Genomic DNA, 14651 nt, shown 5'->3' on the forward strand with positions numbered 1-14651 from the left:
AAATGGATTCAAAAAGTGTGATAAGAACGTGCGATTCAGGGACACTCGAGAAAACGAATATTCGCCTCTGTTCGCCGCCCCGAACTAATTAAAAAGCGCAAGTTGCAAGATCGGCAAATCTATTTAAGCCTTAATTACGGGACGAACAAACCGCTTCTTGTGCTAACGAAACAATAGATGAGGAACAAACGCCTCCGCCGTTCGAGGCCGATCGCGCGGTTCCGATCGATTCGCTGTGTCTGAATTCAATGGAATTTCATTACGGCGTTGTACTCCGTGCGCCCTGTCACACAGGTGCATGGAGAATGCATCCCGAATGAACGGTAAATCGAGGCCCGGAGTCGCGGCGCACTACTATTGAATTTCTGTTTCATTTGCATCCATCAATCTAGTCTCGCACGCTCTCTTTTCTTTTCTTTTCATTGGCCAATTATTTCTTGGCCAATGCGCTTCTTTCCTTTTACATTTTATCCGTCATCGAAATATATTCTCGAATCTAAACAAACCGCCGATATCCTTCAGCTGTATTTAATCGAATCGTCAAATGCACCATTTTCTTCTTGCAACACGGTGATTTGATGACGATCGCTTTAAACGTTTAAACGGAATAGCTAAAAACGTCGAAATAGCGACATCTTTTTTTTTTATAGATGTAAGGACTATTTTTTCGGCAAAAAATGAATTATTTAAAAAGAATATTATTTGTGGACATAATAAATCCAGAGCTTTCGACTTAAAGCCACGAGCAAAGGTAATAACAATTTTATTTTTTCTTTAGTTAAAGTTTATCGATCTAAATTCAATCATGAAGATATTTAATAATAAATAATAATAATAAAAAAAGAACAGTGATAGAACATAATATGTTTTTATTATTGGTCATGAAATTACTCTTTATAATCAACAAACAATAATGACATAAATTATAAATGTTTGAAAAGTTATAGATTGCCGCATTGACATACACATTAAAGAAGAATTAAAAAGAGAGTCAATTTTAAAAAAAGGAAACTTACCATGTCAACGGCAGTTGAAGTCTCTAATCGATTGCTCTGGTCAGGACGGCCTTCTTCGATCTGCTCTTGATTCACTCGCCATATGAATCGCGGCCTAGGATTCGCATAAATGGTAACATTGATGATTCCCTGTCTGCCAATCACGTATCCGAAACGTTCGAATGTTGAATGTGGCTGAGGTGGATCTATATAGAAAAAAATGCAGTTTCTTTCTGAAATTTACTTATGTAAAAATTACAACAAAAAATAATGTTTCAGCAAATTTCCACTGCAATTTTCTATAATTATTAAATATAAAAAAAATTCATTAATATAAAGACTAATTTGTATAAATCATTATTTTGTTATATGTATTCTGTTATTGAATAAATATAGAAATATAGATTTTATTCAGCCATTGAATATTGGCGTTGGAGAAGATTCTAAATTCTAAAATAGGATAAAGAAAAGATGTAACGTAGAAAATAAAACTACAAAGGAAATAAAATTTGAAATTTTTAGAAATATGTTCGATTAATAAGGAAGAGAAACTGTTTTATATATTATAATATCAATAACTTACAGAATACTTCGAGTTGCAAAGTAGTTTCCTTGGGTTTATCAAGAGCGATGTGACTGGCCACGCATCGTACTGTTTTGCCGTTGTCAGACCAGTCCAAAGTGTGTGAAACGTTTTGCATGGCCAAAGAGTTCTCGTCTATATTCGTGTCGTAGACGATGGTTTTATCTTCCTTGCCGATCGGATCATCGTCTAGATATTAAGAACAAGAATTCTTATTTTCCTATCACATTTACTATATAATTTTATTTCATTTCTTTATAATTTCTTAATTAATAAACATGTATTATTAATTCAAAGATGCGTAAACAGAATCTTTAAAAAATTCGACTTGTTTTTATATTGCTTATATTATACTTTCAATTAAATTTACTCTTTGTTTTAACTTGAAATCAATTTTATTACTACAATTGATCTTTTGCATTATTCCAATTAAGTTTTCTTAAAGTAATTTCTTTATTTTAATTTCTATGGATTTTTGTTATAGATTACGTATGTAAAGTCGGGTATAAAAGAACGCGTTCTTTTTTCTGAAAATATTGAATAATAAACTAACCGAGGAACAACGAGATATTCGCTGCTGGTCGTCCAGACGGAGCGCTGCAACTGATTTCCAATTTTTCGCCCTTTCTGTAAATATTTCTCTGAACAGATCCGGTACTCGTGCGAAGATCCGGGTTATTGGGTGGTCCTAAGCAAGCAAAATAAAAATTTCTTTGTATCGCTTCATTGTACATATCGATTGGATTAAATGGAAACAGCACAGACTGAGATATATTTTTATCCCATATTTTATTACATATTTTATCATTTTATTATTCGAATCTGAGAATCAAATAACTTGAATTTAATCTTATTCGCAACGACGTTTTTTCGCGTTAAAAAAAACAATTTCTTTCAAGATATTCATGAATTTCGCAATTTACCTTTATCGGGTTTATCTTAAACAGAGTAATTTCGCTCCGAGCGCCTATTTCAGTCTCCGTAAGCAATTTTCTTAAAGAAGATTAATTACTTTTCGAATATAGCTATAGCGCTGGAAAACAAGCTAGTTCCTTTTATTTGCTTCTTTTTCGAAAAAGATTAATATTTTTCTCTTTTTACCGTAAATGTTTTATAAAAGTAGCCCTATCTTATTTTTATTACTTTGTGCTATATGATAACATTTTTATTACATTTGCTTGCAAGTACCGTAATACTAAATTTAGAAGAAAAGTAATTATATATTCATGTATATTACGATAAATTAAAATAAACGCATTTTCAAAATTAAAATTAAAATCGCTGTAAGAGCACAAAAATATCAAGAAATTTTTCTTGGAATAATCATATGTTTTTAAAGCAGAGGAGTATAGAAAGATGAGAGACATGTATAAATATTTCTGTAAACGTTTACAGCGATGTTTACAATTTCTTTACAGTATATCTTTGCAGTCTCTACGTTAGACAATTCCGCTGAACTAGAATCTCATCGAATCAAAACGATGGACAAGTGACTTACTCGCAACGATGATTTTCAGAGACGCGGTTGCCTCTTGCCGGGCGGTGGTGGTCGTTAGGGAGCATTTGAAGATGCCGTCATGAGTTTCCTTCACTTTGGCGATACGGACGCCGCACTGACCAGTCTTGGTACCATCACCGTAATACTCGATGCCGTCTTCTCCCGGGTCTTCCCCGTTCAGTACTATACTACCCTCGCCAGGTATTTCCACACGGCAAACACGAAGCGATTGTGAGGCTTTGCATAGAATTTGCAAACTCTCGCCGACCCGGACAGCCGTTTCCCTTTTCGGCTCGATGTCTATCATCTGATTCGGTCTTGACGCTGAAAGCAGATTAAATAGTTTTGAGTTTAACAATAACGTTAATTTTATGATCGTATTGATCAACGAATTACATTATATAAATATTAATAATTTCGGCTTCAAATTCTGGTTTAAAATAAATAAAAAAAATAAAATTTCGACTTCTTAATTCTGTTTTAAAATAAAAAAATTAGGAAAATCGCACAAGAATCTGTTTTCTATATTTTACATTATATACATCAAATTATAAATATATAATATAAAAAATGTGTTGCACAAAATATTATTTTTTTCGAGTATTAGATATCAAAAAATATATTTTTTTATTTTTATCGTTTTAGACGTTTTGAAATTAGCCTAAATCGGATAAGACCAGACCAAATAATTAGGCTTGATATTTCGATATAACTATGCAACACGTATATATTTCTACATTTAATATTCCATAGTATATCGCGAAATATATATTTGACTCCAATTTGTTATGTAGAAGTGCAATGATCGTAATTACACTTTTTCGACGTAGTAAAAAGAAAAAGGGAAAAAATATTAGCAGTAGGTTTTAAGGAACACGCATTCGCATCGTGCCACGTCTGATAAAAAATTGAGGAGGCGATTCGCACGGGCGAAGATGCCGCGTCTACGAAGATTTACGAGACAAAAAGGAAAGTTGATTAAATCCCCACCTGCACTACTTCTATCGTCCTCGTGTATCTTTCTTATACCAACGCGCCCTGCATTGGAAAGAAAGGTAGCCGACTTTTTCGTCCCCCTATCCGCTCTTTCGTCACTGTAAACCCCTCCGGCATGCTGGTACATTTAATCCTTATGTTGCGCGCCATTGGTTTCGATATAGCTTTACGTTTTTTTTTTATTTCGTTAATTGATGTCTTATAAAACGAAACGAAGGAGGGTATCGTGTAGCAATTTTTATCCAAGTAAAAATGTTTCCGATTAAAATTGAGTACACGTTCATTGGCAGAGCACGTTTGTTAAATGATGTTCTATTTTAATCATATTCTGTCTTCTTACACAAATCCAAATTGTCATAAAAGATTTTATAAATAATTTTTAGCAAAGTTTAAATGTTTACAAGAACTTTACACAAGAGTTCTAATGTAACGGAAACAATAAAGAAACCGCACATTCCGTATGTCTTCGTTATGCAGCAAACCCTTAAATGTTAGTGCCATTAGTATGCGCATAAGTATTATTAAGATTTCATAACGTGACATAATATTATAATCAAAGCTGTAGCACGATTTTAATATTCATAACGTTTATTTTACATAATATGCAAGATAATATTTCAGATATATAACTCCTTCTTTCTCCCAACATTTTATAAAAATAGAGCAAAATATATTTTATAGCTATAAGGCAAAATTATGTTTATTTTGTTACTAATTCGACATATATTTATCCAATTGTGCAATAAGCAATTTGAAATTAAATCATATTTTTTTCCTTTTTTTCTTTTCATATACTTGAAAATATTTCAATTATTCTTATCCTTCGCTTTTCAAAGTTGATTATAGAGATAAGATTTATATAAGATTTATATGACAATCTAAAAAAAGGGAGAGAAAAATCTCTAAAATATATTTCTCTCTGTATAAGACAGACACATATGACAATTACTATTCAAATAGCAATCATCATCGCAAGCCTGATGATGCATCTCATCGAGATAATGTACATTTTAGTTTATGTATATGTAAGTATATCTCGTAATAGAGAGCTTGGGTTTGGTAAAAACTCGAATCACCCCGACAAAAAGCCCTTAAAGAGCTCTCTCATCATAAGGGTTAAATATAGACGTTTGCTCTTAAATCCTGATAGGGAGGCGTCGCGATGCGACGCGCCGGTCGCATCGATCTCCGCACGAGTTTCGAACGTGGCGTGTCATCGACGGAACGACGTGGCGACCGATCTCATGCACGATGCTATTATGATAATGCACTCCAAGAAATATGATAAACTGGGCGTGGCGCGGCCAACGACTATCATATTTCATCCCGTCGACCGGCTGACTGGTCGGTCGCCAGGATAACTCTGAGAGGCAAGCAAGTTCAAATTAATCGATTCTGACATATTTGTGTCATTGTCGGATAAACAGCAAAAGTTCAAAATGAAGTATATAAACCAAGCTGAAGTTATCAAATGTGCTTGTTTGAAAACATATGTATATATGTATAAAAATGTAGTATGGCAAAACATATACTACTATAACTTGAGATAAAAATAATTTGCATCTTTTACGATAAAAGTTGCTTATTAATACTAAATTTAGTTGCATATCTTAAAATTCATCCACATTATTCTGGATTTTTGCTTTTCATAAAAAAACCTCGTAATCCTACCTAATCCTTTATATTATTGCTCAAGTATAAAAATGTTGAATCGATGTCTTCGAATTTCTCGCGTGATTATATTATTATCGCTGCGTGATACGATCGTAGATTTTCTATATTTTATTTTCTCTTTTTTCGCTCGTATACGTAGCGGCATATTTTTCCGCTTAGATACACTCAACTGCGTTTTTTATATACGCGAACCGATATTTTGATTCGCGGCGTGGGATGGAACGGGCCCGTCAGAATCGTCGCACAGTTTTATGGCACGATATGAACTTTTAAATGCACTGAAAGCACTTCCGAAAAAAACGATGTTCTCTGGTACTGCCAATGTTACTACTTTTTTTTTTTTTTTGCAAGTACTCTTTTGAAAAGAAAATAAAATAATCTATATGTGTGTATTATCCGCGATTTACTTACTTATTAACGATATAATTTAGATTTTATCACGTATTTGTTATATATAATTTTATTTATGCTAATTTAATTTAATCAATTTTATTAATTTTTCAAAAATTTAATATTTACCGTTGGTACTAAAAAATTTAAATCTCATATATGCCACATTTAAAAAATAATTATCTTTATTTAATGCTTGAAAAGGATGCAATTCTTTTTTAATTATTTAGGCTAATGTGTTCATTTCATTGATTGTGTTCTCTTTGTTTTCTCCTGATAAAATATTAATATTAAAACCACGCAAAATATCCCATATACTTTCTAAAATGGTCGCCGATTTGGCGCGTCATATTGGCCCGCCAAGCCATAGCGAGACCATAAATCCTATTTGATTTTCCGCTCATCAATTTGTTACACTGCCGACGTCACGATCTAATTTGCCCGTAGAATCCGACCAATCGCCACCGCCTGTTCCTGCATCGAGGAACACGCATCCCGAAAGCCGCAGCAACAGATGCGATGATTTACGGATGCCGCGTTACGCATCGCTGTGATTATGAAATTGATACGCATGACAGCGCCGTTTTACCTCTTACCTTCTTCCCATGATTTAATTATAATTCACATATAAATACACATATAAATATATAATTATAATAATTATAATTATAATCCGCGTTTACTGCATTTTTACTCTTGACTCCAAATACATTTACACTTATTAAATTTCTGCGATATTTATTTGGAGAAGATAACTACCAGTTTTTTTTTGCCCATGCATAAGCAAATTTTTTTCTCATTCTGCATTTGTGTCATATCGCGAAACGTTGTAACAGAACAAGTATCGGATACGAATGCATCCGTTCGCGCACTCTGCATCCTGATATTTTATGCTCGCTCGCTGTTATTGACTCTCCTCGTTTTGCGACCTCCTCTTCGTAGTGATAACGCGGTGAAGATAATCTTGGTTACCTGGCATGCAACATGCCGGTGCAATTTCGCAGCGATTTCCAATTTTCTCAACTCACTTGCATTCCCCATCCTGCCCAACCCCCGCGCCCTTTTCCGTTTACGAAAACGCGATGAAGATGCGGAGATAGGACGAAAGGAGAGAAGCAAGAAAAAAGGGAATTATCGGAGCAAAAAAAAAAAAAAAGGCGCGTTAAGGCGGATATACACTGTGCCTTTCAACAAACGAATTTTCAGAGAAGTGTTTATTATTCCTTTGTTTTACTTCAAATGTTCGAATAAATTCGATGCACATGTAAACCTTCAGGAATAAAATTTGTTTCAAATGTACTGATATTTTGAAATCGATATTCGTTATATTATACTTTCGACTCTAATTACGTTAGACATTTAAAGTAATTATCCGTATATTTTTCAAACTCTAGTAGGACTTATACTCTTCTCGGCAAGACTTGAATAGTGTATATGCAACCTTTAGAGGGATGGGCAGCCACAGTCAGCTTGCGGTGTCGGTTTCACGATGCAACGAGAGGAAGTAATCCCGGCCGGCACTTCTCGTATTAGACACCGTTACATCGCTAATTTCGCTCGACGGGCACCGCGAAAATATACTCGGCTACCGAGATACACTCGTAGCCGCTCGTGCGAATCGGAGAAAGCACCAGAACTCGATTCTCGTCGCAATCAAATCGAAATGCTGGAGGTTAAAATTCGTGCCGTGGGATTATATCTGAAGTCGCGGACTGCAATTGAGACCGCAATGCATAGTAATTGGGTGAAGGGCGGTAACACGAATAACGAATCTCTAATCAGTTAATGAGCCAATAAAATAACGCAAACGCATTAAGAAAATACTTGAATATTTTTTTAACATTCATTTTAACGATATTTCTAAATCAAAAAGGGAAACGAACGTCATATTAATTTATGCGAAAATTCTTTCGCATGCGTTTTTTTTTATAGATGCGGCAGTTAAATGGTTAACTAATCAATTGACTTTCAAAAGAAGCGGAATATTTGTATACCAGAATATTTGTAGCATAGATACGTCAATTTTATGATGCTTCACATCGTTTGTCGATGGGCATTTTTCGGAAGTCACTGTTCGACCGAGTTAACTTGATATCCGTTGCGGCCGCCACGATCAGACAAAAGTATTGCATTGCTCGCAAACTTGTTTTCGTTTATTGGATGGATTCATCAAATTAATAATGATTGGATAAAACTTCAGTTTAAGTGATATATAATAATACCGCGTATAACAATAAGATATAAATCACTTTTAATTTAAACGTCTTAAACTTATTATTATTAAAGGATTTGTTTTATCTTCTTAAGATATCGTGATAAACTTAAATTCTCTCATCGTCAATATATATTTTGTCGTATTCGCGAGTAAAGTTAACTGTATTTTACAAATTTTGCTACTCCGCGACTGTACATTTGCTAATTAGTCATTAATGAGCAGCAACGTGTATCATGATTAGTCATAGAAATCAATATAACTATGCACGAGCGTGCAATTACACAGCAGGTAGATAGATATAATTTTGACCAACGACAGACAGTAAATATTTGTAATGATAGCCAATCTATTTAGGCGACTTATTGATCATATAAAAGTTATAATTCAATATGTATAACAGTTCTATTAGTCTGTGTTGTGTTACGGCGTGAAACAACCAGTGAAATAAAACACAGCGAAAAAAGTTTGCGTGAATAAACATCGTTCACAACATCGTGCACTTTCAATTTGATTTATCGTTCATATGCGTGATGATCAGAAAGTCGGATAAGATTCCGAAATACACAATAAGGGAATGAAAAATCTCGATCGGTGTACTTTGAAGGCCCGACCGGCGTTCGCGTGTAATTTCACCGCGGTTTTTATAATAAACGAAAATATTTCAGAGAGATATGATTCGCAGATATTTCTCCCGTATAATACAATTTAGAGAGATTTTGTTACAGACAAATATCATTGCAGAAATTAAAAGGCGAGGCAGGAAATCGCAAGCGCGTGTGTGAAACTTCCCCAAATTATTTTTTACTTCCTTTATAGACAGATTACGAATTTGGCCCAAAATTGAAGCTTTTATTCGTTTCGTGAAACAGAATTGATCCTGTTTCTTTCATGTTTTACGCCCGAGCTGAGTGAAAACCGCGCTATCAAAGTAGATCACGCGCGGAAGTTCCTTCCTAAAGTAAGAAAAAGTTGATTGTGTGTGATCGAAGAGCCTTGTGACGTGCATCCACGACGATAGAGTTCCCGATGCGTCGCAAACTTCTGCGTTTCGAGAGAAAACGCTTCCTGCGAGTCACAGTCGGACGCCAATTTTAGCCCGACGGCCGTAAATCCTCGTCGAGATTAAGGGCGGTTTACACGGCAGTAAATCAACTCATCGCGTCGTTGCTTCTTTCTCCATCCCCTTTTCTCTCTCGCGCGCGTACTCCGGCTCTCCCTCGTCTTCACCGGCGAGGAACTTTTGAGGCGAGGAGTTACCAGTAGGATGCATTTACCACATCGATACTGGCCGAATATCTCCTCTTCCCGTCGACCAGTAAATCGATTTTACTCGGTCTATGATGACGTTGGAATTCAGTTACGTAAACTGGATTTCGTATTAAATAACTGTCGCTCGATGTCCGCTGTGGGATTTCGAGCTGTTTCGGTAAATTTCTAGTTAAGTCGGAGAAGCCGAAAAACATTTTATGAGTAATGAAAACAAAAAAGTACTTTCAGAAAAAGCATACATATAATATATAATTGCCAAAATTATAGATATATATTAATATTATAGACTTATAATCATACGTAAAATATATTGATTTGACAAGAAAGAAAAAGAAATTTGCCCATTATTACATAAAAAGACAATTAAATAAACACCTGAAATATTTTAATCTTCAGAAATTATCATGCAATAATACTATTAATAAAAATAATATTTAATACTAATATTAAAACGCAATTATGTTTCACAATTTTTCAAAATTTTATCCGGAAAGAAAGTATAAACGAAAACGAGTACAAACTTCAAATTATTTATGTCGTTTTAAAAATTTAATATTTATTATTTTTATCAAGCCTACAAAAAGTTCGGCGGTGCAGGCGTAGCGCGCTATTGTTTACATTCCGTTGTGTTGATATTCTCGCGGCGAGACTCAAGCAGGAAGACAGTCTCGCGAGAGATGTTCCGTGTGTTTCGTCGCATTAATTTTCGAAGTACGATCGCGACAAGTACTAGCATACTAAGTACTTAAGTACTAGTACCACTTTCATTTATATAGTACAAAATAATGACAAAATAACACGTTTTAAAAAAAGAAAGAGTATAATATGTGTTAGCTGTTGCGATATACTAGAGTACGCATAATCTCGCGTGCGATTAACGTCGTGAGTACCGTGTAAAATACCGCGCAATTGTCGTATTCAAGTGATTAGTGCGTGCGGGATCATAATTAACCATTTTTCGCAAGTCAGTGTTGTGTGAGTGTCGTGAAGAGAGCGTCAAAGAATGAATAAGAAAGAGGAAGCCTACTAAGAAAGTGGTAATGGTGGAGCAACCATAGGATGAGTGAGAAAAGATCTATAATTTATTTATTTTAATTTTCAGTGTAAAGTCGTAAAACAAAGCTATTTCTTAACGTAATATTATCACGTTACGATATTTGACACGATAGAATAGTATACTCCAAACTTCAAAATTATAATTATAATTTTTAATTAGATTTCACCTTTTTTTTTGTGATTTGAAATAATGGATGTTCGATACATGTCTCGACGATATTGTGCATTCAGCATCGTCAAATATCGTTGTTGCATGCGATGCGGCGATATGATCTCCATTGTCACAGAAGTTCAAAGCGAATGCACAAAGCGCGTCTCTTCTTAAGAAACGTTATCATACCGCCTACGCTGTCGTTTCGTCACAATGGCATTACAATGACAATAATGATGCTTTATAAATAACTTTCGTGTAGCACAGCTTTCTGTCAATTATTCGATAGCTTCATCGGCAAACGGTCCTGCATTGGAAGTTGCGTAAAAATCAGATATCCAGCAATTATATTTTAACGAAAAAATGAACGCACATTTAAAGTCAATTTTTCAAAACATTTGATATTGATAAAAAGGTGCATAGAGATATTACTATGCGATATAGATGGATATTTCTCGTCGGATACGTTCTGTCGTCATGGGTGCGAAATTATGTTGTAACGTTAGAGCCCTTAATATCAGAATGAAGGTGTAAACACGAAACCGCGGACAGGTTATCGTTATGCCCACGCAATGTGGCGGGCAAAAGTGGACGCGCCTGAAAATAATGATTATGACTCGGCATTTCGCATCGTATTATCCACGGTTATCCATTTTGACGTAAAACGTATAGCTGCGTTACTTCCGACCAATTCGCGTAAAATATATGTATATCATGTTCTCCTCATTTATTTTCTGTCAGATATATTAAACGCGAAACAATCACCAAAATGTAATTAAACAAATATGATTATACAAATTTAATTGCACTAATCTTTGTGCTTATTGAGCAATTTAAAATACAGAACCGAGAAAACCAATTAAAATATAGAAAATACGCGCTCACTCGGATAAATTGAACAATCTCAAATTGGATCTGAAAATATGGTACTATATTCGAAATTACAATTAAATAAATCAAGTTGTGCTGAATAAATCGTACCATGTTCAAAACTTTAGTTAAGATAAATAAATCGGATTATACTCGGATTATAAATAAAATGCACTGAAAAGTGAAGCTATAAAAAATATTGAACTGTATCAATAAACTGAAATACTTTGAAAAACTGTGATTCAAGTGAAATAAACTGAGAGGGGATCGCGACATAAAATTAAATCACCCTTCAAAGATTTAGTTAGGTTAAGCGGATCAAACTACAGATTGAAAAATTTGGTTGAGCGGATCAAACTATTGATCGAAAAAAACATGTTGAAACATGCGGAGAGAAGCGCGTGTGGCTTTAGTTAAAAATGTACTTCCATCATAGTATACACAATTCACTCCATTAAAATATATTATGGCGCGAACGATATCGAATCAATATCTTAATTAATTAAGTGCGATCAAAGTACTTTTAATATATTGACAATGGTATTGTTACGTGATTGTAGATAGATTTAATTCGGGACATTGCTGCTTATTCTGTTATTATAAATGGTCGATATTTCAAGTTGGTCGGCAAACTTTAGTCAGACATCTCAGCTTTAAGGAAAATCGGATGCGCCGCGTAAATTTGCTTATATTTTTCTTTACATCTTAGTTAAACTAATAAATTTTGTAATCCTAATAAAAATTTTTTAATTATACTAAGTTAAAGATATAATCGTAGAAAATACTTTTATTATTTGAGAGATTTTCGAAGAAAAGAGATCGCGGTGAGACTCGATGAATTATATCACGACGAGATCGGATTCTTTATTCGCGTGGAGATCAAGTCGCCGCATTTCGAACAAACTCACAAAGAAATACATTCCACGGTTAAAGTTTCGTCAGATAAGACTGGTGGGAAGCGACTTATTAGCTAGGCAAGAAACAATGCCGTTCCACATTCAACTGACTAATCCGCAATGTTACCGCGGATTAATGATGTCTCCTATCCCCTGTTTTGTTGCCTGTTTTCCTCGTCTCGTTAGCGACGAATGCCGGCTCTACCTTCCGCGATTTCCCGAAAACGCGATTCTGCGGCAACATTCTCGGTATTGTCTTGGTACAATAAGTATCAGGCACAAGAGAAGTGTATTTACTTTTGAGGAAGTAGAACAGAAGTTAAATTCCATTATTATTCCCGTCATGTCTTGTATTAAAAGATTATATATAATTCAATTTTATAATCCTCTTCAAATTTTTTTTTCATTTTATATCAATGTACTCTGCCAAAGCAATAATTTAGGGAAAATATGCGAATAGTTAAAAATGGAAAAATAGAAATTTTATGTTAAGTAAATTTTATTAACAATACTTTCGTTAAAAAACAGAATGCATATTAAACATATATTATGAATTAACGAGAGTTAAATCAATATTTTTTGTGATGCAAACAAGCGAAATTGACGATCGGATTAACGAAAGAGTTTTACATTGTCGATGAGAATATACTTGAGCACGATTTGAATTTCAAGTTGTTCGAGTACCTGGCATGAATGGAAAATAGGCGAATTAAAAGAGATTGGTAGGAATGTGTATCCTCTGTAGAATTAAATTCCGGGTTTTTTTTTTTAAAAAGTCAGATACTTAAATCTAATATTTTTTTAACTCGTACATAACTCTTGTCTTGCAAAAAAATTCTTACACAAAAACGAAAGAAATTTATTTTAATAATTTTAATAAGATACACAATTGAGGGTTAAAAAGATCCTTTAATAATAAAATTAAATCGTGTCAATAATTTTTTTTTAAGTTTAAGTATTTTTATATTAGATCACTATAATGTATATATATATATATATATCACAACAAATTATTAATGAATATAATTTGTTGTGATTTTCAATACATCAATATAATTAGAAAAACAAAGCTCTGTAATTTAAAAACCTAATCTCACAAAATGAATTCTTATCAATCTCTTTTATTTCGTGCGTATATTTTTATTGGAAAAACTTATTCAAATACGTAAACGCAAAAACGTATCTGCATAATATATGTGTAATAGCGGATATATACACATGCGTTTCGGACTTCGCGTATTCGGCGAACGGAGACACGAATTGCTAGCAAGCTGACCTTCCACATGGAAATGTAACACTAATTAGTGACTCCGTTCTGTGAAACGCGGATGCGTAAAATGAATCTCGCCGAGAATCCTCGAAAATATTCACAAAAATCCGCGCTACGCTGTGCTCCGAACGAGAATAACGATCATGAAATTAACGGAGAGAAACCACATTTTTTTCTTTTTATCTTTTTTTTTTTTATTTTCGACATATCATCGAAATTTCGTCGCAGTGAATATAGTAATAAAAGTATATCGGTTTTTTTAATGCTTCTCGTTGAAAAATATTATTATAGGGAAAATATATCATTTTATAGAAAAAAAATATGAACTAAGAGATGAATAACTTGTTTGCATTCGTGTGGTTTTGCAGATGAAATATCGATATGGTCTAGATGGCAGGTAAATAATAAAAGAATAAATCCTCTTAACATTCACAATTGAAGTAAAATAATATTAAATCAATTAAATGGCTATTAACTAATATAAATAATAAAATTAGCAGCATAAATTAAATGATAATTTATGATGACAGTAAATTACATCATTGTATTAACAATGTTTGCTAGCATTAATAGTTAATAAAATTATTAATATAATATAAAATTATTTCAATTTTGCAAAATTTTCATGGTATATTTGAACGACGTATGATGATTTCAACTGTCTTATCTGTTAATAGTGATTATATTGATGATATAGAATTAAGCGGACCGATTTATCTCGATATCCTCCTATGGAAATTTTTTCCTGAATTTAATACAACAGGATGAGTTTCGTTTTATTTGAGCAG

General features: G+C 33.7%; 1 protein-coding gene across 5 annotated transcripts in view; it reads right to left on the reverse strand.

Annotated features, from left to right (window-relative positions):
* Positions 1-14651, reverse strand: part of LOC115245220 (fasciclin-3) — a 347872-nt gene that overhangs the window by 22208 nt on the left and 311013 nt on the right. For all 5 annotated transcript variants that reach the window (XM_029823437.1, XM_029823452.1, XM_029823446.1 and 2 more), the window contains exons 2-5: positions 3077-3400; positions 2132-2266; positions 1579-1767; positions 1017-1201 (exon numbers count right to left, since the gene is read on the reverse strand). In XM_029823437.1, coding sequence (XP_029679297.1) covers positions 1017-1201; positions 1579-1767; positions 2132-2266; positions 3077-3400 — 833 coding nt within the window. The remainder of the gene's footprint in view (positions 1-1016; positions 1202-1578; positions 1768-2131; positions 2267-3076; positions 3401-14651) is intronic.

The sequence above is a fragment of the Formica exsecta genome, unplaced genomic scaffold, assembly GCF_003651465.1.
Source record: "Formica exsecta isolate Colony F162 unplaced genomic scaffold, ASM365146v1 scaffold122, whole genome shotgun sequence".
Lineage (NCBI taxonomy): Eukaryota > Metazoa > Arthropoda > Insecta > Hymenoptera > Formicidae > Formica > Formica exsecta.